This window comes from Carassius auratus, chromosome 8 (assembly GCF_003368295.1).
Source record: "Carassius auratus strain Wakin chromosome 8, ASM336829v1, whole genome shotgun sequence".
In the NCBI taxonomy this organism is placed as follows: Eukaryota; Metazoa; Chordata; class Actinopteri; order Cypriniformes; family Cyprinidae; genus Carassius; species Carassius auratus.
This window is the reverse complement of record NC_039250.1, coordinates 5,500,274-5,527,240: the sequence shown is the minus strand read 5'-3', so window position 1 is coordinate 5,527,240 and position 26,967 is coordinate 5,500,274. Positions and strand designations below refer to the sequence as shown.

General features: G+C 36.9%; 1 protein-coding gene across 4 annotated transcripts in view; it reads left to right on the top strand.

Moving 5' to 3' along the window:
- The window catches only part of LOC113107066 (FAS-associated factor 1-like), a 66,376-nt gene that overhangs the window by 27,657 nt on the left and 11,752 nt on the right, over window positions 1-26,967 (top strand). For all 4 annotated transcript variants that reach the window (XM_026269233.1, XM_026269232.1, XM_026269231.1 and 1 more), the window contains exons 8-17: window positions 455-541; window positions 7,408-7,503; window positions 8,644-8,767; window positions 8,856-8,919; window positions 9,100-9,181; window positions 15,622-15,776; window positions 19,760-19,896; window positions 20,562-20,650; window positions 25,322-25,402; window positions 25,574-25,651. In XM_026269233.1, coding sequence (XP_026125018.1) covers window positions 455-541; window positions 7,408-7,503; window positions 8,644-8,767; window positions 8,856-8,919; window positions 9,100-9,181; window positions 15,622-15,776; window positions 19,760-19,896; window positions 20,562-20,650; window positions 25,322-25,402; window positions 25,574-25,651 — 993 coding nt within the window. The remainder of the gene's footprint in view (window positions 1-454; window positions 542-7,407; window positions 7,504-8,643; window positions 8,768-8,855; window positions 8,920-9,099; window positions 9,182-15,621; window positions 15,777-19,759; window positions 19,897-20,561; window positions 20,651-25,321; window positions 25,403-25,573; window positions 25,652-26,967) is intronic.

The following is a 26,967-nucleotide window of genomic DNA, read 5'->3' as shown; positions in this document are numbered from 1 at the left end:
GCGGCCCATCCAGCTTTGGGTGACGCCTGCTTTGATCACCCCCGTCCTCAGCACATCAGCCTGGCGTTGGGCTTTAAACCAACAGCAGCATAAGAGCAGGGGCCAGCATCAACTGTTTAAATGCACGCAATGTTATTAAGTGCAGTTACATAGGGGCGAATAGCAGAAGGGAAATACTGTCCATTTTTAGAGCGAAGGGCTGTTGGCTTTGGGTTTAGGATAGGCATCTGTGGAATTTTTTAGAACACGGAGCTTTTTTCCACTACTTGCCTTGTCTCCCTCCCATCACAGTCACTTATATCTTAGCTAAAATAGTAGGTACACTAGTAGGTACACGTCGTGTTCTGATAGTGTCTAAACAAAGTGTTGTTTGGTATTGTTTGTGAAATAAACTTTTTTTGGATTTTTTTGTGTTCTTGTACCTGTTATCTAATTTTGTATGTTTATATCTCAGGTGAAAAGGAACATTTCAGACCTGACAAACATCCCTGTGCGGCATCAACAGTGGGATGGCTGGCCTGCCTCTGCCTCAGATGACTCGGTATGTTTTTACTCTCTCTTTTAGTTTTTTTTTTTTTTTTTTAATCCTGTGACAATTGTGCACATGCCTTTTGCTCCAGTTTAAATAAAAACTGCCCAGATTTAATAATTATAATATAGAGAATAAATTGTAAATTAAGATTAGTAGAAGTGTCACTAATATATATATATATATATATATATATATATATATATATATATATATATATATATATATATCTCACTGGCCCCAAATCCTGCACTGCTATAATTGTTGCATTTTTACTTTCAGTGTAAAATGACAAATTACATGATAAGAATTGTGCCTTAGGAGTGTAAAGAAACAGGTTTCTTATGGAAGTTTAGACAAACTGAATAGAATAGTTTCTTCTTTCTGAAGTGTTTTAAGCATCACCCAATGTGAAAGTAAGATGTTGGTACTAATTAAGATGTCACACAGCAGCTCCTCTCTCTTGTCCTCTCTGTGTGGACATTACAGCTCATGTAGTGGGGGGTCAATGACCTTTCTCGCCCTGTTCTGTGCTCCCAGCCTTTCAGTACGGCTCGTTCACTGTGATCAGAGAGGGCCTTAACACCGAACCCTGAGGAACCCCACCTCCCAGCTTAGACATCCACGATAATCATCTGTACAATAACCATGGGAACTTTTTCTTTACTTATCACTAGTCATTGTGCAGCTGACCATTTAAGCACAGAAGTTGCCCTTGTGTTTTTAACCATTTGTTTCTTAGGTCTATGCTTGTCATTGTGTCTTCATTTGCTGTCAGGTGCCTAATTTAGGGCAAGTACAATTTCAAAGGGAGTGGCCTGATGAATAAACCAGTTTTGTGAGCACTGTTTGTTTCAGGTGTTGAAAGTCCTCCTCCCCCCAACTTCCATATATGCATTGTCATCTTTCAAAAGAGTAAAATGTATCTGACCGCTTTATTTTTTTCTGAAGCTATTAAGATGGTTTTGGTCACCACTATTTAAAGAACAAAATAAAGCATAAAACCCTGTGACTACTTAGTATTTGAGAGTACCAGAACAAAAGACTGTGACTCCATTGTCAGTAGGTTTATGAGCAGTGTTTCACAGAGCTCTTTAACAATGACAGCATTGTTTATTTTCAGTGTGCTCATGTATTTCACCCATTGCATTTAGCTTATATTGTTAAAAGGGCGGTTGGAGGGATCGTTTCGTCCTTTAGCAAAAAGCACAACAGTCACAAGGTCACTGAATTACACCCTCTCACCACAGACTGCCCACTTGAGTCGGGCCACTTCAGGGCTGAAGTGCACTCACCGAAGACCTCAACCCACAATCTTGTTTTTTTTTTTTTTGATGAAGAGGGCACCGCTCATGAATACTCTTTAGGCATATTAAACCGTTAATGCCAAAGCACTGATTGATTATGTGTGGTCATCATCATGCACTTGGCCACAGACCAGCTTTTCACCTCAAGTCGTCTTGGCTTATAGGGAGGGACATATTATTAAAGCACCAGTCTTAATAATGGCCCCCGGTCCTTATTGAAATGCCTAGCTGAGCAAAGCTCACGCATGGCAGGCAAGCCGTTTTTTGCGCGTATCTCATTAACCTTCCCTCATCTCCCGGGATTTGTACCAATAAACATGACAGCCCAGGCTTAGAAATACATTTACCAGCAGTCTGAGTCAATGCCTACTCCACTATGCTTTCATTACCCTTGGCTTGCTCATATACGGCGAAGTCTCTCTGTGCTCTGTTCCACCTCATAAGGGTGAAAAATGGAAAACTGATCAGTAGTCAGTTTACATCTCGCCAACCGAGCTTTTAAGCATATTAGTTTTGAAGGAGCTGGTGACAGGTTTTTGTACTGTTGAAATGGATTGACATTTATATTAATCCATTTCAGAGGGAAGTCAGAACATATACTTGGCTCTCAGTGTATCTTCTTTATTCTTGTTTTGTATTACTGTCAGGGAGTCAAATTAAGAAAATATGGTTTGATTTTGATCCATTCTTGCAGTGAAACTGTTTAACCAGTTAACATTTAAACAGTGTGGTTTTAACTGGATTTGTGATTCGTATTGTAAATTTGTCTCCAGGGAGAAAGAGATTACAGTGTAAAAATCAGCGTACCTTTTTATGCCTTTTGAATCTGTGGGTGGATCTTAGCAGTTGTCTTGACGTCCCTATGCAGTGTCTAAAATCAAAGGAGGCTGTTTACCATAGTCATGTTTTAGCCCCTGTTTGTTTGAGTGGGTGTAGTCGGGATGCGTGTGGTGTGTTTGAGGGGCTGACACAGGCTTCTTCATATGGCAGGCCACTTGAGGACTGCTGTTTGCAGGCTGTGTTTGGCATTAACCACCCAAACTTCGATATCTTTTCTCCCCGATCTTAGGCTGCACTACATTTTTTTATTTTATTTTGTTGAATCCCACTGTGTTCTGGAGATTACCGATGATTTATGTAAATAATGCCAGTTCATCATTTAGTTTTACAATTGAAGATTTATTTCATGGCTTACGTAAAATTAGTAATCTGAAAAAAATTAATTGTGTTAAAGATTGATTGACTCTGCACTGTTCCCTTGATGCTATCATTTAAAATGTCCCAGCGTCAAATTGTAGCTCATGTTCTTGTTTATTTTATTTGTTCTCTTAATTTAGGCTTCTAATTGGTCCATTTCCCACCTCCGAGTCCGCTTTCTCACACACACACACACACACACACACACACACACACATCCTGAGCCAAAACTCTTTTGAGCTCTTTTCATATTTCACTGCCAACCTCATGGAGCACCTATGGGAATGATTGACAACTCCTGGAACGTCCTTATTAGAGTCTTTTCCCCCTTAATTGCTGACATTTATCCAGTGTTTCTTGGTGTTTGCTAATGTATTACTGCTGCTGCTCTCTGAGGGTCTCCGTGGCCCATGGCTGTTATGGGCTTTCAGCGTCACAGACCTGCGGAGGCGGCTTATTGGGCCCGCTGGTTGCCGTAGCGACGAGGCTCAGCTCTAAGCCCATACAGAGCCCCTTGTGAGATTGCTGTCTGCAGGTGAAGTTTTCTAGAGAGAGGTATATAAACTCTAATATTGCCAATCTTCTGTCTTCAGAATCCTCAGCTTGCTGTCGATCTCCACTCCCTGTGCCTTAATGGGGCCGACTGACATAAAGCATGCTATACATGTTTAGATCAACACCCTGCTGACTATGCCACTGTCATATTTATCAGTGGGTAGTGGTGATCTATCATCGTTTTTCACACTGCATGATAGATTTGGAAACTATTTAAATTTAGAGCACTTGTAAATAAACTTTACTCATTTTTTAATTATTATTTTTATTATTTAAAGTTATATATGGGTCAAAGACGTTAAGATGTCTGCATCAAAAGAAAAACTGATTTAATATCTATAAAAAAAACATTAAATGTAAGTAAAGTGTCTACTTTTAAGGCTTCAAATAAGTTTTTGGATAATAAAATGTCACAATTTGGTTTAAATAATGTTACATTGTCATTCAGTGTAACACAAAATTTATGTAAAAAATCAAACATCATGATTATTTATTATTGTACATATGAAAATATATAAAAGAATAAGGCATATTACATTTTATTGTGTTTTAATTGAGTAAAATAATCTTACTGATAGATGGGTAAAACCAAGGATAGTGGTAAATTAAATAAAAATGTAAAATTACAACTAATTAGTATTTGGGGCGAAAGTAATTATTCTTTTAATATTTCATAAATTGATTTTTGTTGTAAATATGCCTGACAAGAACGTTACACTGAATTACATTTTAGTGGGTGTCTTCTGTAAATCAGGGAAAATGTATGATATTTATTTTTTGCTCTGAAAAACAGAAACAAACTTAACTTACAATTAAATTAAACAGAAAACTTGCTATGCACTTATTATTTATATGCTTAACCCCCTTTTCATCTTTGAACCATATATAAAAGTATATGTATATACATATATGCATGCACATTTATGTAAGTAAATACAAAATAATAAATAAATGTTAATTATTTATCTAATGCATATACATTTATAATTACTAGCTTTTTTCTTCATTTTTATTAAAGTTTGGACATGTCAGTTACTATTTTTTTTTTTATTATTATTTCAAATAATATTTTAGTTTTAAAGTATCACTATTGTGACCCTGAGTTTTGCACTACAGAATTATAACGTTTTATTATTGTAATAGGCATCTTGCTGTTGTCTGCCATGCGGCATCAGGCAAATCGTAGCAGTTACAGATTACACCTTAAACAGGTGAAAACAAAACATCGCCTAGCCTATTCACACTTTTTTTTTCTCGAAGAGCTTAGTTCTGAAAGGTTCACTGGGCATTTTAAACACTGTATTTGACCCTAGATCTTAATCAAGCCTGACACCTCTTCAAACCCCAGCCTGAAAGAGTCCAACAGGTGTTTAGGGTGGGGCTTCTTATTTTTCTTTTCTTTTCTGGACTCCACACTCTCTCGCTTTTTCTGCGCTCTGTAGCTCTCTTGTCCTCATCTATCAAAGAAGGCAGACACAAGGTGCAGCTCGGGGCTTTCGGACGACTAGAGCAGCTGTCAGCAGTAATTATCTCCTTCACAGCCTGAGCGATGAAGAATGACAACAGATAGATGAAAACATCCAAGAGGAGAAGTAAAAGTTAGCCAGCAAAATTTGTTTAGTTGATAGTAGATGAAGTCCCCTAAGATGAGGACAGAGAAAAAGGAATGGAATTCCTCTTTTGCATGGTGCTCAGTGCTATGTGCTTTAATGCAAGTGTTAATGAAAGGGGTCCAAAAGAGGAGGATTTTGTTCTTTGTTTGGCGGTGGGGAGGGAGGTGTGGAAAGATGAGGGGGTGACCTCTCCCCTGTAGCCTGAGGCTCTGAACACGCACACAGCTAAGCACCCAGACACACTCATACCATTAGACAATAGGGTCAGAACATGGAAGTTTCACCACTTACCTGTGACTTTAAGTGCCCTAATTCTACCCTGCTTCTCCTGTGAAATAATGGAAAACAGGATTTTGCTTATTAGATAACGGTTATTTACTATGTAAATGTACAATGTACTGTAATATTTACTTTCCTGACTATTTATGAGAACTAAACTGAAAAGAAAAAATCATTATGAGCACATTTAAGGGATTATTCACATAAACATGAAAATTATTGCTTATTTAATGTCATTAAAAACCTTTATGACTTTATTTTGTATACTGTAGATGTATTTTTTTTATTTATTATTATTACTTTTTTTGGTCGTCAAATTAAAATTCATAAGAGATCAGGGTTGCTTGGAATTCAGAAACTATGAAAATGTCATAGGTTTGAAACAACATGAGCTTGAGTAAATTAAGACAGAAATTGCATTTTTGGGTGAACTATCCTTAAATATTCAAAACTACCCATTCGGATATCAACGTCTATTCAGGATTAAACAACTTTACCAAACCAATGATCTAACCTGGTATGTGGAGGTTTGCATAAAAATGGTTATTAATATTACAATATTTTAGGTCGGATAAAGAGTTATGGAAAACTTTATTATGACTGCACAGGCACCTTCAGTAGTGGCACAGTTTACCCTTTCTTCCCTATGATTTCTTCCCTAGTGAGTTCTACATTTTCACTCTGATCCTCTCGCAAAAAGAACATGTCTGATGTTTGGACAGTGCTTTTGTTTGTGTCACCCAGCAGTACTGTACATTGTCTCTCTGTACAGACAGTCTGTCTTTAATTAGTCCTTGTAGAAGAGAAACACTGTGATTCTTCTCTCTGTGTGGGCCATCACAAAGAAAGAGAGAGTGTCTTGTGTGTTTGTGTGTTTTGGGGGAGTTAGCGCCCTGTTAAAGTACTTGACATTCTGAAATCCTCTCTGAGTTGCATTATGGGATATCATGGAGCTTAAACCAAAGCTTCTTTACACTTAATCTGTTATGTTTGTTAATCAATACCAAGATGGGACATCGGTCTTGATATGTCTCAAATTTGTTAAACTTAAAATGGTAATATGTAAATGGTGTTATTGGGTGCAATTTGTTTGTTTCACCTAATGATGCAATTTATAAGTAGATAAAAAATGGAAAAACCAATAACTTACGTTGGTGATACATTGGTATAAATATAGCATGAATTGAACAAAAAATCTCTCTAACACACATGAAGGTAAAAGAGCACAAGAGCCCCCTGCAGTCAGGTATCAATTTTCTCTTTGTCTCCTTGTGTCTTAATTTCTTCTTGTGTGTCTGTCTTGCTACTTTAGACCGGTTTAATACAGGCTAAGAGCTGAAAAATGTTTATCATTACTGTTGTTGTAAAGTATAGACCACTGTGGTCATTAAGGTATTGAAAATAAATATGTAAAAACAGACTGTGATTATAGTGTGTAATTGGTAATGTCAGATAAGGGTCGAGAGAATAGACCTCTGTGGGAGTTATGAGTGTGTGTATGGGGCTGGTCTGTAATGAGTCCCTGTAGTGTGGAGTGCTGCTGACATTTCCACTCTAGCCTGAGAGTTAATGAGGTACTCAGGCCTTCACCAGCAGCTCACCGTATGCTGCATGTGATGCTCTTTAGAGAGCCAAACACACAGTACCTCTGTCATGAGCCAGAGAAACCATGAATACCGTAGATGAATAACGATGGTCTCTGCAAACTTTACTGGGAAATGCTATCTTAAAGGAATAGTTCACCCAATAATTCTATCATCGCTGGCTCCTTAGGATGTTCCAAACCCAAAATGATAACTTGATAAACGTTAGTTATGATGACTCTGTGGTCTTTTCCATTAACCGAAAGGGGTGTTTTGTTTTACACGCAACAAAAAGGTTGGGAAAACAATAAAATGTCTAATAAATAATTGTTTTGCTCACACAGATGACTCTGGCCTCCAGTGGAATCAGTTACCCCTGCCACCACCTGACTGTGAGCAGAAGATCTTCCCCTGCCCTCACGGTGGAACAGACAGATGAGGTGCAGCAGAACACACATCAACACCAATACAATGCACAAACAGCATCAAAGCTGCTGTCGTTTACCTGTAGAGGAGAACCAGGAAGAAGTTCTGTTTCTCTCTTAATGTTTACATTTATATATTTCATTTCTGCTGTCTTTTTTTTTTTATACATATGGAAAGCCAGCATGTGGTGCCAGTTTTGGCTATTTTAGTTTTTTGTGGGATTTTTAATTAGACTGCTCCGTTCAGCCAAAATGGATAAATGATTGCCATTTTTATCTTTAATGAGAAACTCGTTGTTGGAATAGAAATGGAGTCCTGCTCTGAATTGATGAAATAATTTGTAGTGGGCACAGGGATCGCTGTTGAGTTGCCAGGCGTAACACTGCAGCCAGACTTGCCCGTGTTTCAAGTTTGATGGCAACCTTTCAACAGATTGACAACAATTACATTCTCTGCACCGTTCATATTAGGTTTGGTCCCCAATGTAAAATTTAAATTGAAGCTCTTTTATGTACTATTATACTTTTTTATGGAATTGTAATTGGGCAGTCACTGATATAGCCATTTTTTTGACTCACTCTAATAGCTATTTCTGTTATATATATATATATTAGTTATTATTTTTTGTATTTATTTTTGCTTTTGCCCCCCTCCCCAATTCTAAACACAAATATATAATTTCAGTGAAATTACGGCTAGAAATTAGATTTAACATTCTGATATATATATATATATATATATATATATATATATATATATATATATATATATATATATATATATAATCTTAACGAGGCCTTTTATGGTTGAATTATTATTAATATTCAGTTTATTAATTAAAAAAAAAAAAAAAAATTTTTTTATTAAAAATAGGTGTTTGATATTATCATCATTTTAAATATATAAGCTTAACCTTGGGATTTATGCCACAGTTGACACTGAAGCAGTTTAGAGAGAGAGAGAGAGAGAGATAGAGATAGAGATAAGTTTTTTAATGTAAGGATTTATTTAATTTAGAAATATTCAAGTTCCTTCATTTGGATATGATCTCCATTGGTCTGATCACAGATAATGTGCATCTCTAGGTTTGTCACACACAATTGCCTTTTTTTTTTTTTTTTTTTTAAGAAATTGCCTCTATGTCTATGTTACAGTGCACAGATGTTCACATGGTCAGTGACAGTGAGGGAGATGATTTCGAGGATGCACCTGAGTTTGGTGTAGATGAATCTGAAGTCTTTGGCATGGGAACCTCGAGTTTTCAAAAGACACCGATGAGTAAGTTATACTGTGTCATTTAATCAGGGTTTGACCATGAAAGAATGCCGTTTACTGGATATCTGTATTGATATACTTCTTCCCTCAGTGCCAGAGAACAGTGAAAATGAGGGTGATGCCTTACTGCACTTTACTGCTGAATTTTCTAGAAGGTGAGATCCCTGGACAAAGTAACATTTCTTATCCAATTTCACTAAAGAAAACCAAACATTTTTTCAGCACTGCTGGTTTTGAATAAGATGTTTTTAATGTTTGAAAATAGCTGCTCTGATATTCAGTATTTGCTTATTTGTGTGTGATATTTGCTCAGTTTGTGCATGTATGTTTTGTAGATATGGCGATTGCCATCCTGTGTTCTACATCGGCTCCTTGGAAGCAGCATCTCAAGAGGCCTTTTACGGCAAAGCCAGAGATGTGAGTATAACCTCCATAATTTACCAATTAATAAATGAGTAATTTATATCATTATTTTATTTCAATCTATTTTTTTAATTAATTAATTTTTTTATTATAAGTGATTTATTTTATTTTAATGGTGACAGTTGGAGGTGGTACTGGAAATAATTGGGAAAACAGTGGGTGGTGGCATCAGGAAATGACCAGAGCCAGATTCTAGAAACCTACATTGCCCACATATAAGCATGTGCACTACCAGGTCACATCTCTAACATTTCTTTTGATGCTCAGGTATATAAACAACGCTAAACGGTTGATTGGCAGAACTGCTCCCCCATCATGATAAATCCCCATCAAATTTCCGTTTCCCATTTGAACAGCTGAAGCTTTATTTAGAACAGCTTTGCGCTGGTTTTCCCGCTGTGTCCTCATAAGGAGGCTTGTATCAACTGACAGCTTGTGTGGATTACGGTCTTATTAGACTGGGAGGATGCAGCAAGATGTTCAGGGGGTTTTTGAGCATGAGGAGCGGGCTGGAATGGCTTCCTGCCTGCAGCCCAGCTGATCTCCTCCTCTCCTCAGCACAGGCACAATATGGCCGCCGCTGTCCCCCGAGGAGACAGTTCAGTGTGTCAGTAAAAACAAACTAATGTAAGAAGAAGAGATGACCTTCTGTGCTCCTATCTTGCAGACAGTCAGTGTTTTTCTTCACGGGTCACACTTTTTCACTCTTTTATCCATGTGTGCTTCTCTAGTATGCCATTGGCAGTTGCTCTGTGGTTGTTCTCCTTTTGGGCGTCAGCCAGAGGATTTATCTTTGGGAAGGATTTAACAGGACTTATTTAAGCTATGCGTCATTAAAAAGTACTTTTGATTAAAAATTATGAAAGATGAATAGATATTTCTAAAAATGAATCGGCGTCAACTGAAATGTTGTTCCGGTACAGCAAAGTCCCAAATGACTTATGAAATATTTTTAGCGTATTTTACGTTAAACACTACATTGTGGTATTAGTTAATTATGACGTAACGTGTTTCCCATAGGATTGTAGAATATGGGGGGATGCACCTAGGGGATGCCACCCCCGGTTTAACATTTTTGTCTATTTTGAATTTTAGTGCCTCAATCTGGTACACTTTGAGAGTTTAAAATTAAGTGTGCCAACTAATTTTTAGTGTCCAAATTAAATAGAACAAAAAAACATTAAAGTGGAAGCCAAACAATTATAATATAATAATAATACTTTCATTATTATTATTATTATCCATAAGACAATAATATAGTACTATTGTAATAAAGCTACACTGTAAAATAAATGTAAAGCGTACAGGTTTAAACACCGCTGTTAGCCAGTTTTGTGAAATGCTTTAATCATATGACCACAGATATGTTGTAAATTATTCAAATGTGAAAGTAATGCATAACTGGTGTCAGTTGCATTCCCAAATGCATGTGAAACTCACAGCACATGCTCTGTGAAGTAAAAAAATCAGAACGCGAACACGAGCTCTTTCAAACGTGCTGTGCAACAGACTATATATTTAATTAAATTACTTTATTTTGGTATCATTGACACATCCATTGTCAAAGAAAAAGTTCAACGTGTTATTTTATTACCAAAAGTGTACAAAATATTTTCATTTCCAATACAGAAGTGTGCTAGGAAAGATTAGATTGTGGCAGGCCGCAAAAGTCTAGACCGTTAATGGGAAACACTGATGAAGTTTCTGCATGTCAACATCACCATATAGAACTGCGAAAACAAAGACCAGTAAAATAGGGATCTCAAAGGTATGCATTCAAGAAACCCATTTCAAACTACTCAGGCCATTGCTCAAACCACTGTGCTCACCTCCTGTCAGTCAGACGGTCTTCTCGTTAAGTTTAGGTTGTTTAACCATGGCTTCAAACATTTGTACACGTGTGCATGTGTGGGATGGATTTTTTTTGAGGGCACTTGTGCCCCTCTCTCATAGACCTGAGAGGCTAATCACTAAGTAAAACACTACATGTGATGAAGTGTTTCTGGAGTGGGAGATGCTCCCAATCCATCCTTAATGAAAATGCTGGAGGTCCTCTGGAGGATCAGTGGAAGACCCTTGAGTCAGGCCACCCATCACAGGCCTCATCACAAATCCCCTTAACATCCAGCTAATCACGCTAACCCTCCTCTGCCACCCGCATAAAGACAGCCATCAAAATTCATAGCTTCTTCACGCCCTTCATGGCTTTTTCATGCATGAGCTTCATAGAGGAGCCTCCGTGACAAAGTGATTTTCCGGTCCGCAAGAAAAGAGATAGAGAGAGATGAGTTTTCTGACACCAGAAAGACTTGTTCTTAACAGTGCTGTTCCAACAGGAGGAATGATGTAAATGGACTCTTGTCTATATACATTGATCAAAATAATTTATTGATGTGTCAGTCGTGCACATCCACAGGAAAAGTAAAAATGCCTGATTCATGAGCGAATCCTTCTTGTGAGGCAAATGATCCTAATGTTTCACAGCACACTGGAGAGGAAGATTAAAATCGCTGTTATAACTGAATAAATAATAATGACCTTCATATTATTCTGTTTGTTTCATAGCAATCAGATGACTTGGAATATAGTTCTTAAGTCATGTGAATCACATTTATTATACTTTTATGGTGCCTTTGCATCCTTTTCAAAACTTAAGATTTTTTTATTTATTTTTATTTTTTAAGAAATTAAGTCATTTGGGTTTTGGAGTGACATGTGGGTGACTAAATAATGACAGAATCTTCATTTCTGGGTGGACTGGCCCTTTAAGAGTTGTATTACATATACAAGGCACGCAGCTCTTAAAGCTAAACTCTAATTATGCAACAAGATTATTATTATTATTACTAGATTATTGTTCAGTTTTTGTGGGAGAATCTCTTGTAGTATTGTAAGTGCCATCTGTTAAAGCAGTCCACTACAGGTCAAGAGAGAGCAGTAATATGAACTCCTCATTTCCCATTGTTTGCTTTCCTATAGGCAAAAGAGGATGATCACTTTCACCATCTCTCCCTCCTTCCAGCACATACACATTGCCTGTAATTAAAAACATCCTTTCACAATACTTTTACAAGATGATCGTCTGTGTAACTAGCATTACTCTCACAGTTGAGCAGGTGGCGATAATTTGAGGAAAATCTAGATTTTTTTCAGTCAGTAGAAGTGTGACCAGACTCCAGGAGTCCTATTGGGGCCAGTTGCATAAACTTATGATAAGTCAGTGCCGAGTTTGACCAACTAGCAGTTCTCCAAAGGGTCAAAATCAGCCTTATTCTTGGATTCAACTGAGACTAATCAATGCTTTTATTTCACTGAATCATAAAACAAAAAATATGACCACTCTAATAGAAAAAAACTCATAAGAAAGAGTAGTCTCAAGCTTTTATGCAGCCATCCACTGCACTGAGTAAAAACGAAATGTTTTTTTGTGTGTTTTTTTGTTTACATCTTAAGAAATAACGTGATGTTAGTATCAATAGAAGGACATTTTGGCACTCGCTTTATTTCTGTTTCTGGTAGCTTCGCCCACAGTGAAATCTCATTGGTCCAAAATCTCTATTGATAACGCATTAATTAATAAATTCACAGTGTAATGGAAGTAGAAGTAGACTGCATTGTGATGTACATCCAAGTGAAGTAGATTATTAAAAAAGAAGAAATTTAGTTGACTTGGTTCTGTTCTTTGGTTGTTGATTGAATGAAGGCAGATCTAAATACAAGCTTGAAATTCATTGTATTAAATATTTAATGGATGGTGAAAACAGTCTTTTAACTGGAAGATCAAGTTGTTCCTTTTGTTTGATTCAAAAATTGCGAACTTTAAAAAATGAAACCTGCTTGGATGAATCATTCACAAAAAGATCACATTTTCATTTCATGCTGACTTTAAATGTTTAAATGTGTCTTGCTTTGATTTGATTTGTGCTTCATAGCATTTCGCTTCAGTTTTTATAGTCAAATTAATGCTGGAAACACTGCCTGCTTAGTGCATGGTGGAATGCTACATTTCAAACAGTATTTTGTACATTTGTTAGACACTTTTACTAATTTCAAATGCTTTGTTCAAGGTGGTTAGCATGTCCTAAATTTAATTGCAAGGCATGTTCACATCAGGTTTGATGCAACTAAATGACACACAATTTGAAAAATGCGTCTTTTTGAATTACATTTTCATATCGTCCTCCAAATTTCAATATCTGAATGATATATATATTTTTCAAATGACTTGTATCTGAATAAATAATGACTGATTTGTGTAAAGGACTACAAAGTGGTACATTGTTTCATTCATGTTTTTCATGCTGTGATGCTTGGTGTGAATAGGCCGTCATTTAGCAGATAAACATGCTTTGTAGTCGTGCTGCAACACTGACTCACATGTCCAAAGTTAGCCTGGGAATTCCTCATTTTCAGACAACTGTGTGAAAGTTAGTACTGTCCCACTCACAGGACAGATCAGCTTTCTCTCCTCCCATGTTTCTCTCGCGTCTTTACCCTTTCCTCCTCACCATTTCAGGATTCTCGACCTGAGCAGGTGGGGGACCGCTCAAGGTGACAGAAAGAGCTTTTGGGTCAGTTTCTTCCCCAGAACAGACCCAGTAATTTGGACTCAGCGCTGATTTCTGCAGGCTAAGAAAAGCCCCACAAAAACGAGGCAAAGAAAGGAAGAGAAAACAATGGGATGAAAGTAGAGAGAAGTGACTGTGGGTAATGGAGGGGCGTGAAACGAGGGAGCTGACCAAAGACTGTTATTAGCGAGAGTAGCTTCTCCCCACCTTTTCAGTGAAATCTAAGAGGCCTCAAAAGGTCAAAACGTTTTTGCAGCTCGAAGCGAATACGCTCAGCCAGTGCTGAAACAGCCATGTCAGTTTTAGGACAGACTACAAGAGAGGAGTGGAAAAGTTCATGTCTCGTTTTCATCCACCCCCTTCTAGTTTTTGACTAGTAAAATCTCGCCCTTTCTCCAGGACCCATTTGCTTGTCTACCCAGCATGAGTGTTTAATCTTTTCAGGGCCTTGAATCGGGTTCGTGAAAGAGGCCTGAGCTCTCTCCCGCCAGGGGCCGTGCAGCTCATTCGAGAGCTTTAATTACTGTGCAAACACACCAGCGCTCCCTACATACACACCTCTGTAGAGCCCAACTTTCCTCCGTTCACTCCCTTCTTCACTTTCCTCACCGCTTTGCTTTCTGTTTTTCCGCCGTTGGACTGTTGAGAAATACCTCCTGCTGTATTCAACGAACCGTCGGAGGTCAGAGCTGTAGGAAACGTTCAGAGTTGTTCTGTAATTCGGTGGGTTTTTATTCCCCTTCCTTGTCTGGTGAAACCTTTCATGTTTGTGGCGGTGTCCATGTGTGTTATTTTTTTATTTATTTTTTTATTAGTTGCTGGGTTATGCAAGCGAGTGCCGTTCATCTGACGACATAAATATCTGTGGATTTGGATGTGGTTGACATCAGTGATGCTGTCCTGTTCTAGCCTGCTGTGATGGAAGGAGGGCACTGGCATTTGATGCAAAACAAATAAAGCGATTTGTTGGGTTTTTGTTTTTCAGAGAAAGTTTGATTTAGCCTGCATCAGTTTGATTTGGTTTGGATGTTTGCTTTGCTCAGGGTTAGCAGGGAGGGCACTTGCTGTCTTTTTCTACCCGTGGACCCTGGTGAAGCATTAGTGGCTTTAAAGCTCTCAGAAAGTCTGATGGAGGATCAGTGAGCCGAGATTAGATGGGTTCTGGCTTCACAGGTAGTGAATTGGCCATTGAGGCTTCAGTTTTCATGTTGTAGTTTTTTTCTGAAAATTGGATGTGGAAATGGAATAACTTGCGTGGGTATTCATTTATAAATGGGTGAATGTTTCTTTTTATTCAGTGCAGATATTTGAATGGTTTGGAATTTTTTATTTTTTATTTTTTAGTGATTGTGTTTGTGTGTGCGTGTATAGAGTTGTTTTTCAGAAGTTTACATCCAAATTATTTTGATAAAATTAATAACATTTTGCAAATTCTGCAAGATGTACATTTCTGACCACAAGTGTACATATACATAAATACCACTTACACCAGCTACACATCTATAACACAAATATATCTATAAAATATTACATTGTTATTATATTATTATAACAGGTTTGTTATATTTTATTTTCATGATTGTTCTGCAAATTAGATGTTGGGGATGGAATAACCTGTGTGGCGTTAGAACCTATTTGGAATTATTTTTTTAAATGTTAATCTGATTTGTTTTATTTATTCTGTAATGATGTCTTCATTTGACTCCAGACTCTGTTTTTCACATTTTCTTTTCATATCACTAAAACATCAATATTAAATGAATTGTCAAGGAACCATAAGCATAGAGATGAATTTGAATCATATCCATAATCTCAGTTCATATGATGCATATAACAGTTTGTATATGTTGTGCTTCTGTCATTCAGAGAAAACTGCTGGCCATCTACCTCCACAATGACGAGAGTGTCCTCAGTAATGTGTTCTGCTCTCAGATGATGTGCGCAGACACCATAGTGTCATATCTCAGCCAGAACTTCATCACATGGGCCTGGGACGTTACTAAAGAAGCTAATAAAGCCAGGTAACACTGTTAAGCATGTTCCTTCCTTTCATCTCTCTCATCGCATGCACTCACAATGGCAGTCAAACCATCCAGAACGGTGGGGATCGGAAACATTTTCACACTCAAAATGGATGATCTCTTAATGAGAGGCATTCCTCCCTTCCCCCCTCTCCTCTTCTGACTCTCTCTCCTCATAGAGGACTTTAACAAAAGATGTTGTGTTTGCTCACTGAGGCCCCGGTAGGGCAATCTGCACTAATCTGCCCCGCTAAAGGGTCAGTTAGACACACAGCCATCATAGAGCACACTCCTCAGAATGTCTTCATTTCAGGATGCCAATTACAGAGATTTTACATTTTGTTGCTGGGCAAATGCAACTTTTGAACCTCAGAAGTATTCGTAACTTATGCCCAAAACAGTATTGCAAGATTGCAAAAATATATCTGTTTTCCCTGTTTCAAATGTGCTGTTGAGTAAACTGTACGAAGATCCCAGATTGCTTCAGGTAGAAAAGGAACATGCAAAATAAAAAATGTAAGGTCAGAAAAGGAAACGAATAGAGAGAGAAAAAAGAAGAGAAGCTGGTCAGGCAGCAGATGGATTCTTGATTGGTCCCAGCAGGCTTTGCTTCTGAGCAGGCCTCTACTTTTCCTTCCAGTAGGCTTCACCCTAAAGGCCTCCCTCCGGAGTGGACAGGGAGAGAAATACCAGCTAGTGACCTGCTTCTGCAGGGGCTCCTTCAGTCCAGCCTTGCCTCTATACCCCTCTCCCTCCCCTTCTGCTTTTTGCCCCAGCTGAGTCTTTCTACCACAGATTAAAGGCGGACAACATCTGGGGCTATTCATAATGGGAACAGAGAGAGAGAGGCACACAATCCCACATCCTTATACGCTGACATACTCATACACACATACACACCTCATTCTCACGCTCCCAAGCCAGGCCTGACTGATTGGTGATTGTGGACGGTGACTGGCAGTGTTTCTCAAAGCCAACTCTGTGAATGAAGCCTGTGAATCGCTAATCACTGACACTGATCACACAGACTTTCAGCATGATTGTGCATTAATCCAGAGCCCAAATGTAATTAGAGTGAATGTAATTAGCACCCACAGGTGCTACAGGTGCTCTTTGTTACTGGTACAGGTAAGAAAAACTTGATGGTGGAATGGTTTGTATCTAGCTGATACAAATGCTGTGTTCGCAATGCCATGCTATCATACTACTCTTGCCCAAAGATGCCCATTCATCTGTAATATCAGTAGCGCAGCAGATAAAAGACGTGTGATGAAAGATTTTGAAACGAGCGACCCGAGTTCGAGGACACCCTTTACCAAAGCTTGTTCTAGACTACTCCTTTCCCCACCACATATCAGATCAAAAAGGCATTTATTTTCAATAAAAATAAAGGAAATATTTGAAAATTGGAAATAAAAGGTCTCATTAATAATACAGTGTTATTAGGTGGTTAGCAGTATAGGTATAGGGAGGTTTTTGTCCCAATTAAGTTGGAATCATTTAATAAGATTTTTATGTATGATAATTTAAACACACCATGTTATTGCATACTATTTTATTATGTACTGCAGTGCTGAAATATTACTATCTACCACCTAACTACTATTTACACAATTATTATTAGTTCTGCTCAGTATGTAAAGTCCATTAATTATGAAATGAGTTCAATTGGGCAATATAGCATTGTTTACTATTATGAATCCTTAATTAACAAGCCTTTGTAAAAAGAGAGGTTAGTCATTTTTTTGTGAGGTAACAACCTCAGCAGCTGTGCTGAATGAAAGTTTTGTCATCACAACACTTAAGCACACTACTCTGAAACATTTGTTGCTTATTGTATACTGTTTCACACACTATTCTTAAAAAAATAGTAGGCAGTATACAACTGTGTACTGGGCAGTAAGCAAGTATACCATTTTTAACACAGCCAAAGTTTTTTTTTTTCTTGAATCCATTAAATCCTGATGATTCATATAGTTGATTTATTGACCATGGTAAAAAATCTTAATAATAGCAATTATATATTTTTTTTTTTCCAACAGCCACATCAGTTTCTTCACATCCTTTTTCTGATCTGTGAGATACATTGGAGGAAGTATTTCATTAAATTCAGTTGTGTCCTGAATCACCTTAATCATTATAGATCATTATAGCCATATGATACTATTTAAAGCGTTATTGCTACAATTGATCATCCCTTTTTTTGCATTTATATAAAGAACCATTGAGAAAGGCAGGATATGTTAGGAGAGAGGGATCAGGAAAGAAACAGGACTCAAACTGGAGATGTCGAAGATATGTGCACAAGGCTATTTTCCCAGCAATATAACAAAATCCCCAGTTCAAAATATAAAATGGATTTTTCAGTTTTGCAGCAGGTGTAAATTATACCTTAAATCATTTGACTTTTAGTAGACGGATGGGCTATTGGAGAATTTTCATTATGGATGATAAAAAAAAAAATTCTGGTAGACTTACACTGAAGACATTGTCAAAAAAAAATCTATATTAATATGATGTAAATAAACAAGAGTATTTAAAAACTCCAGGAAACATTTTTGAATTTAGTTGTCTGTTTTTACTGTGCAGTTGTGTCATTGAAAATCAATGCATAGTTTGAGTATCATGATCATTGTGATCGAGAAACAGTTTTCTCAGGGAAACAGTCATAGAGCAGTGCACGCCCTGTGGTTCCAGCAGATGGTCTGATACTGTGCCACACCTCTGTCGGTTCAGGCGATGGGGAAATATTACGGTTCACACACTCAAGAGTGTGTGACTTGGGCAAGGGTTGAGAAGGAGATGAGAGCATGTCACTCCAATTACAAAGCCCTCCTTGACGAGAGGCTTGAAACACCTGGTGTTACTAACTAGAAAATCAAAAATAACTCCCCTGAGGTCCTTTGAAAACTCTGAACATTCTTCAAGATTTCTTTACGCATCACTGATCTGACAATGAACTGCCAACTGCAATGCCTGATGGGACCTCTGGAAACACAAGTGTTATTTGTATGATGTTAGATTTTTTTTATTTTTTTAATATTTTTTTGGCAGTGAAATTGCTCTGTAGAATCTAAAGATATGTACAAATTACACAGAAGATAGATCGCCTGTTGTCCTGTTAGTTAACCATGTAACCACTCTGTTTTTAGTACGCTAACTAAATACAACTTTCTCACTCTTCTCATTCTTATTTTCACTAGTTTTCACTTCCTTGTTTTCTAAATGTATATGAAATAAAGGGAATATTCAATTGCAGTACGCTATATTGTCTAACATTATTTGTATAAAAATGCTAAATAACCACGTTGTGTCTCAACTTTAACTTAACTAACTCTAGTAATTGCAAGTAATAAAAAGAGTCAAGGATGAGTGCAATATTATAACAATAATATTATTGGAATGTATTTAATAAATACAGTATGCTTGTCTGAATATACCCAGAGTCCAAAAAGTGCTCACTCATGATGCAATTTATATATATATATATATATCTGATAATGGTGTGAAAAAATCTTGGTCTTGGCCCCTCATTCTAGTGTGTTCCATCTCTCCTCTATTTTACTTTCCAGTTATTAAAGCCGATGTTATTATAAGAAGAGAGAAGCTAATCTATATTTGCATTCGCTCTATAGCAGTTCATTAATATTATGACATTTACTGTGAGCTCTCGGAGTCTGCCTGCTACCCTTTTCCTTCAGCGAAACGTTAATTTAAAGTTCTGTCTTTGTAATGGAATAAGAAATCCTCTCTGCCCTATCAAATTCTGTGCAGCGAGGGATGAATACTAATTCAGACCGGGGGAGTGTTTGGAGAAGGACCATCCTCTGAGCGGAGAGCAGAATTGGTTTTAAAGTCTGTTAATATGATGAGCGGTGTACTCTTATTAAGTTCAGTGATTGTTCAGGGGAGTTTCACTGGCTGGCTGTCCACTGTCCACTTAAATGACTGGCTCTCTTTCTTTTCTCTCACTCTCTTTCTAGACTTCTCACGATGTGTACAAGGCACTTTGGCAGTGTTGTTGCACAGACCATTCGGACGTACAAGACTGACCAGTTCCCATTACTTTTAATTGTCATGGGCAAACGGACATCAAATGAAGTTTTAAATGTCATTCAAGGTAAAATATATATCTAAGTGAACTTCAAATAAAATTTTAGATAACACTTCTTCAGTTAATTAAACTTACTTGGTACTACCAGAAAATCTGTCAACATAACTATTTGAGGTAGAATTGAAAGATTACCTTTCAGAATTTCAGAAAACCTTTGGTTTAATAATAGCAGCGCTTGAGTGGCCTTGAACTTGCGCTTGAGTGATCAAGAATTTGTGCATAGCTCAGTTATTATCTTAATGTTTATTATTTATTTAAAAATTGTAAAACTTTTAGGTTAATATTATGCTCAATTTAGTCTCTGGAGGGTCGAATTACTTAAAATACATTTAAATAAATATTTAAATTTTTATATGCATAATTAAATTGTTAATAAAAACATAAATACTTAAATTATTTAATCTTTAAACAAATTAATAAATGTCTGCCGAATTTCTTTTTATCATTGATTTGCATTAATGCTAATAATTCATAGTAATTGGGATAGTTAAAAAAACCCAAAACAAAATAAAATAAAAAATGTATTGTAGATGAATGTGTCTCATGTCATACTGTATGCAATCATTTTCCATTTGGAACATTTTGCATGCATCTCAAAGTATGAAGAACTGCAAAATTAGATATGTCTGCTCCAGTTTGATTGTTGTTGTGTTTCTGTTTGTGTGATGAAGGCAACACAACAGTGGATGAGCTTATGATGAGACTCATGGGAGCCATGGAGATCTTCACAGCACAGCAGCAAGAAGACATCAAAGATGAGGTGAGGTCCAAGATGAGCTCTCTTCATAGGCAGCATTTTAAGGTCTCGTTTCTGAAACAAAAATAGGCACATTAATTATTCTGCCTCCTAAGATGTTTCCTTTGGCCAGAATCTAAGATAGCACTGCATGTTTCCATTATGGAAAAATCAATCCCACATTTTATCATGACAATATAAACTCAGTTCTTCCAAAAATTATGCAATGCACACTACTTGTAATAACTATAACTACCTATTTATAATTCACTATAACAGACACTGATGACTGAGGTGCTTTTTATTAGGCAGATTCAAAAGTCATATTTTTAGGCCACAAAAAGGGGCATGTTGGGGCAGATGACTACCCATTGTCTGACTTGTACGAGTCGGCCCATCACACAGGGGTAAGAATAGACAGTCCGTCTGCGTCTCTGTGTTTGTCTGATTTCAGACAAGCCATGGAAGTAAAAGCACAATTGTGTAATGTAAGCTTGCGGTGACCTATGCTTGTGCAGTCGACACAATGCTGGCAGGATGCGATTTTAGTGTTTCATGTCTGCGTGCGGTATGTAATTGTTTAAATCAATGCTAGGTCTGCAAACAAACGCACTTACAAAGAGCTCAAACAAGATGTGTCCATCTGTTCAAATGAATTAAAAACGGTTTTAAGTGAAAGGTTATTTATTTCAAATAGTTGATCTCTATGCTCTCTGGCAACTTTCTACTGGAGATTAACTTCCTGCCTAATTAAAAACACTAATTATTAATGTTTTGTTACATGTTGTGACAGGTCTGTCCCCACTTCGAGTTGAGCTAATTAGTCATCTTTCTTCACCTGTGTGTTATAATGTTTGAGTCTGTGGTTTGTTGGGAAATATACAGACAGCAAACACAGGTTACTGTCACCCCGAGGCACATTGATTCTGTGATTTGAGAAGTCATGACATTTCATGCCTCGTCCCAGCATTCTCTTTTTTAGTTCGCACCCCTGCGTGGGATGCTTTGAATAATTATCAATCACGAAAAGCAACAGAAATTATTTGTCATGTCATAATTGTCATAGTCCTTGCCATTGTCTCAGTGTGAAAATATTTCTGCTAGACTCGAGGTAATTTGTTCAGTCTCCCTCTGCTAATAGGCCGGTTTCCAGGCTCGGTGAATAAGTTCCGTTAAAAACGTTATTTTCGAATTGTATCTGTTCCATTAGATCCATTAGGCAGTGAAATTTCTGCTTCCCTCAGTCAAGAGCGCTTGAGTAACTCTGACACGTTGATGGATTTCTGCTGGAAGCGTCTTGACTGTTTGCTCCTCGTGGCAATTAATGGTTGTAATCTGTTTGGCTGTGAAGGAAATGTGATGTGAACAGACACAAACAGGGAGCCGGGGTTAGTGAGGTGCCAGAGGAAACGCAGAGGAGATATTTAGCATTTTATGTAGTTCACACATTTGGCCCTTAGCTGGAAAGTGAAGCAACAAGTTTTCCATGCATTTTCTGTTTACTGAAAACAGTTAATGTGGTAGAAATAAAAGATGTAGTTTACCTAAAATGATAATATTTACTCCCTAGAGTAGGGTATCGATAACAATTTGATTTTGATTTGCCAGCTCTTTATTTTAGTTATGTCTAAACTATTCAAACGAGTTTTGAATGATTAATTAAAAGGACTAACTCAAAAAACAGAAAACATTAATTTAATTAGACAACATTGGTTGTGCAGAAGGTTTTTGAGTCAGCATAAAAGTTCTTTGTTTATGAATTGGACTAAACTGATGACACTGAATTAATTTTTTTATTTTTTTCAACGAGAACCACCAATTCATAAGCATAATTTCTTAATGAATTGGACATTACTGGTTGGATGAAAAATATTTAAATCAACAAAAAGAACTGGTTCAAGAGAGTCATGTCTTCATGAATTGAATTGCACTGGTTGCTGGAAATGTTTTTGAGTCAACAACAACAAAAAAAGGGTTTATTCTTTGATATTTAACTACACCTGTTGCATTAAATGTTTTTGATTCAACAAAAAGAACCAGTTCATTGCATGTTTGACTATACTGGTTGCACTGAAGGAAAGAAAATCAGACTACGAATGGTTTTGAAGGGTCAAAGTATTATAGCATTGACTTAGTTTTAAATTAAATTAGTCGATTAAAGTACAGCTGGTGATTACAGCTCATTTCAAATCATGGGTGTGATGCTTGAATCCAAATCTTTTGTTAACCTTGTGTTTGTGCACAAATGAGTGAGCCACCTTAGAAATGTGTGGGAGTGTTTGAAAGCATTAGTTGTTGTGCCACCACTAACAGCTTGCCATTTGAGGCAGTTTAGGTTTGCCCTTTAAAGTCCTTAACCGAAATGTCCCTGTGTGTGTGTCATTCCTGTCCCATACAGTCAGGTGACTCATGTTGACCTGTCTGTGTCTGTCCGTCTGTATGGACAGATATACACCCCCTTCATACACTGTCTGGATCAACAGACAAAACCAGACAGCACACACGTATCCACCAAGATCACACCAGCATTCCTCTGTGTGTAAGTGACGTGACGTGGGGTTGTGCAGTCAGGGGTAAAATAGTTATAGTCTTGCTCCATTAGCTCTAGTATAGATCACGAAACTGATTCACTGTATGTAAAAAAAAAAAAAAAAAAAACATGGGAGAGGTTTTCACATTCTTTACTCACCCTGTTTAATTATTTTCATCTTACACTTTCTATTCCTCTTTGTCAGAGCACTTAAAGAATGCTTTGCTGTGTTCATGTAGAAGGATACAAGTGGAGTAAATGGATAATCAAATTGGTAAAATTGGCCTACTTATAAATTTGATCATTAACTTTATATGTTAACATTCGTTAATATTTTTTTAATGGCTGATAGATTTTAGCTTGGATGACAGCCATGAATTATGATTTGCTAATCAAGGAAATTATAGAAATCATTTTGAATGTTACAGTTTAGGTTTTCCCAAAAGATACTGGATGTAAATTTTCTGGACATTTTGATGACCTGTCACAACACCTAAACTTTACTTTATTATTATTATTATTATTATTTTTTTTTTTGTAGTTGTACTTTCAATTTTACATGTGTCTGTCTACTTGATGACTAGTCACTACACCTAAACTTTTTTTGTTTTTGTTTTAATTTTACTATGAATTTTTAATTTGTATATTTATGGTATGACCAGTCACAACATCTAAACTTTTTCAAATAAGTTTTATTTTGTTTTGTTAGGTTTGTTTCCTTTTTTTTTTTTGCTCTAGGTTGCCATTTGGATAATGAACTATACTACTATACTACTTGGTAGTAAATAAATTTAATTATTCTTCCATAATTAGGTTGTTGTCACCATTTCATGAACCAGGTAAGCTGTGTGAGGCCATTAATTTTGTATTTTTTTTTTTATTAAACCTTGATTAAGTTTTTGTGCCCATGCCTTGTATCTAAAAACACTTATCTATAGTGAATTCAATGTAAAACATGACCTCTCATGGCTAATTGCTTTATTATAACAGTAGATTTTGAAAGTCCTTTTGAAAGATTTTGCCTTGTACAACCAGTTCTTTAAAAGCAGTGTGTTTGGAAGAATCAGTGTATATTTGTTCTTATTTTCAGCCCTCAGATAAAAGATCCCGTTGTTTGTAATCCCGATTCACCTGAGTTGATTCAGTGTTCAGACTTTACGAATAGAGACCCACACACATCAACCCACAAACTCTTCCTAAACCACAACATGGTTTTCACACACTCTTTTACAGCTCGTTTGAATAGAATTTGAGGATGTATCTCTCCTTTGATCAGCCTCTGTGCTCTATCGCTCCTTTCTCTCCTCTATCCTTCCTTTTCTTCTACTCTGCTCTGTGTAGTCACAACTCTTTCACATTTCCACACAAAGTCCAGCCAGTAGAAAAGACCCTTAGTCTTAAAAGCGGCTGTAGACAATCGAACGAGCCTGACTGCACAAAAGCAACAGTAGTTATTCACAGTCTTCAGTCTCAGCAGGTAGACCTGCAGCTGGGTTTTAACAAACAGGATCCACACACACACACACACACACTCACAATAATAAAAGAGCCCGTCCATTGTATGTAGAGGAACTCCATGCATTTACTTCTATAAGATACTCTTTCAGTCGTCCCCAGTTAGTGTGTCCGACAATACAATAGTATTCAGTATGTGGCCATTACTGCTGACAATGACGAGGAACCATCTCATACGTCAAAGATCCAGTGGGATTGTTATCTGGATAGACATGCACTTATAAGCTAGCTGGTGTAGGATGTAGATAATAGAAATGTAGTGATAATATAATTAAATTCTGAGACTGCTAGAAAAAAAACTTTTTTCCTAATTATAAGTTATTTCACATGGTCAGTGTCTACTTGCTTTTCCACTCTGTGACCTAAAAATAGATCTAAATTTTTGTTTTTTATTTCTTAACTTATTTTGAAACATTATTATTATTATTATTATTATTATTATTATTATTATTATATCTTCAATTATTAAAAATCTATTATTTTTTACTTTTATTTTATTTGTATTTATTTATTTAGTTTACTTGTGGATCCCCCGCTTATAAAAAAAAATGAGTAAATATTAATGTTCGTATTTCAGAAATAAAAAATTGTTCCAATTTTAGATGATTAGTTCATGACATTATTTTTATTCACCCATATTTTTCTTTCAGGATGAACGTGAAGCCAGAGAACTGGTCAAAAGAGAGCAGGATGAAGCTTATCGCTTGTCTCTGGAGGCTGACCGTAAAAAGGTTTGGCAAGAAATCAAGTGTCCTTTTTTGCTCAGAACTCCTTTTTTTGGGGGGTTTTTTATTTGTTATTTATTTTCATTTAATTTAGAAGTATTATGAATGATAGTGTAAAATTCTTATTCAGTTATTTTAGTATAGTATGTTGCTAGTTAATGTGATTATTTTTTTCAGAGAGAAGCGCAAGAGCGAGAAGAGGCAGAGCAAGTCCGTCAGGAGCGAATCAGGAAAGAGCAGGAGGAGGAACGAGAGGTGAGGTTTACTTTGAGTTTCACCGGTTTGGTGACTGTTTCAATAACCCGGTTTATATGACAAGCTCTCAGGGGTTGGTGAAAAGAAGAACATTTGAGAATGACCCTAAATAATTCACCTTAATTGTAGCATGGTACAGGCCATGTAATCAGGATCCTTCCTTGTAAAAGAACTGGAATTCACAGGAATGTACTAGTTTCCTTGTTTTATTCTATGTAAAGCCCAGCGAAGTTTTGTTGGCTTGCCAAATATGAATGATTCCCTGCATTATGTTACTATTACTCTCTGTTACCAGTTAGTTCCAGTTAATTGGTTTAAAAGAGCCATTGCAAACATCTTAAATCTTTAAAATCACTCTTTCTCATCCATTGAAGCTGAAAAAATGAGCACAAAAATGACACCTGTGCTTCAAGTCCACATTTAAACCAGACAGTTTCACTCACATTGACATTTAATGTGTTTATGGATATTCTAAACATGTCACTTAAATGGGATTTCACGCCTCATAAGATGACAAATAGCAGTGACAGCCATAAAGCTTCATGTCCTGTCGTAACCACTCTCATCAAACACACCGTTTACATTGTTGCAGAAATCACATAGTTATTTGCAGTCCGCCCGCGTACTCCTGCAGTGTTTGCGCTATCGGCCCGTATACGAGCTGTACAAAACGACAGGTGCACGTCAAAACACTGACACTCTCACAAAGACGGCATGAAAAAGTGTCACGGAAAGTTAAATCTCACCTGTAGATGTAGGAGTGAGCAAATATACCCCTTCCCTATCAGCTGATCAGCAGAATACAATACCACTGTATTAACATTCAATTTTATTACAGATGGTGCGGTTTAGCGCTCTTTCTAAAGACAGTTTGTGGCACAAAGTGTACTTGTTCATTTAGTGTGCTTACAAGCGCAAGCACACACTCTTTTTAATAAGATATTTGCTCACCAAAAACACAAAAAACCGCCACACCAGTATCCAGATTATCATCTGTTTACTCAGAAGGAAATACTAACCGGACCAGCTCAGTTGAAACTACTATATGAGATAATTTGTCATTTTTAGGCTTTAACAAAAGCATGTAATTAGTTCAATCTCCTATTGCCGTGGTACCATTCTTGTCAGGATGTGGTGTGTAGGCTACAGTATAGACCTTCAAACATACGATACCCTACAATAGCTCACTTTAGCTTCTTTTAATGCTCGTCTTGGACAAAGCTTTTAATTTGAGGCATATTGTGGAGAGGTAAACACAGAGACGGCCTGGAGGCGAAGTAATTGTGTCAGTCCTGTGTGTGTGTGTGTGTGTGTGT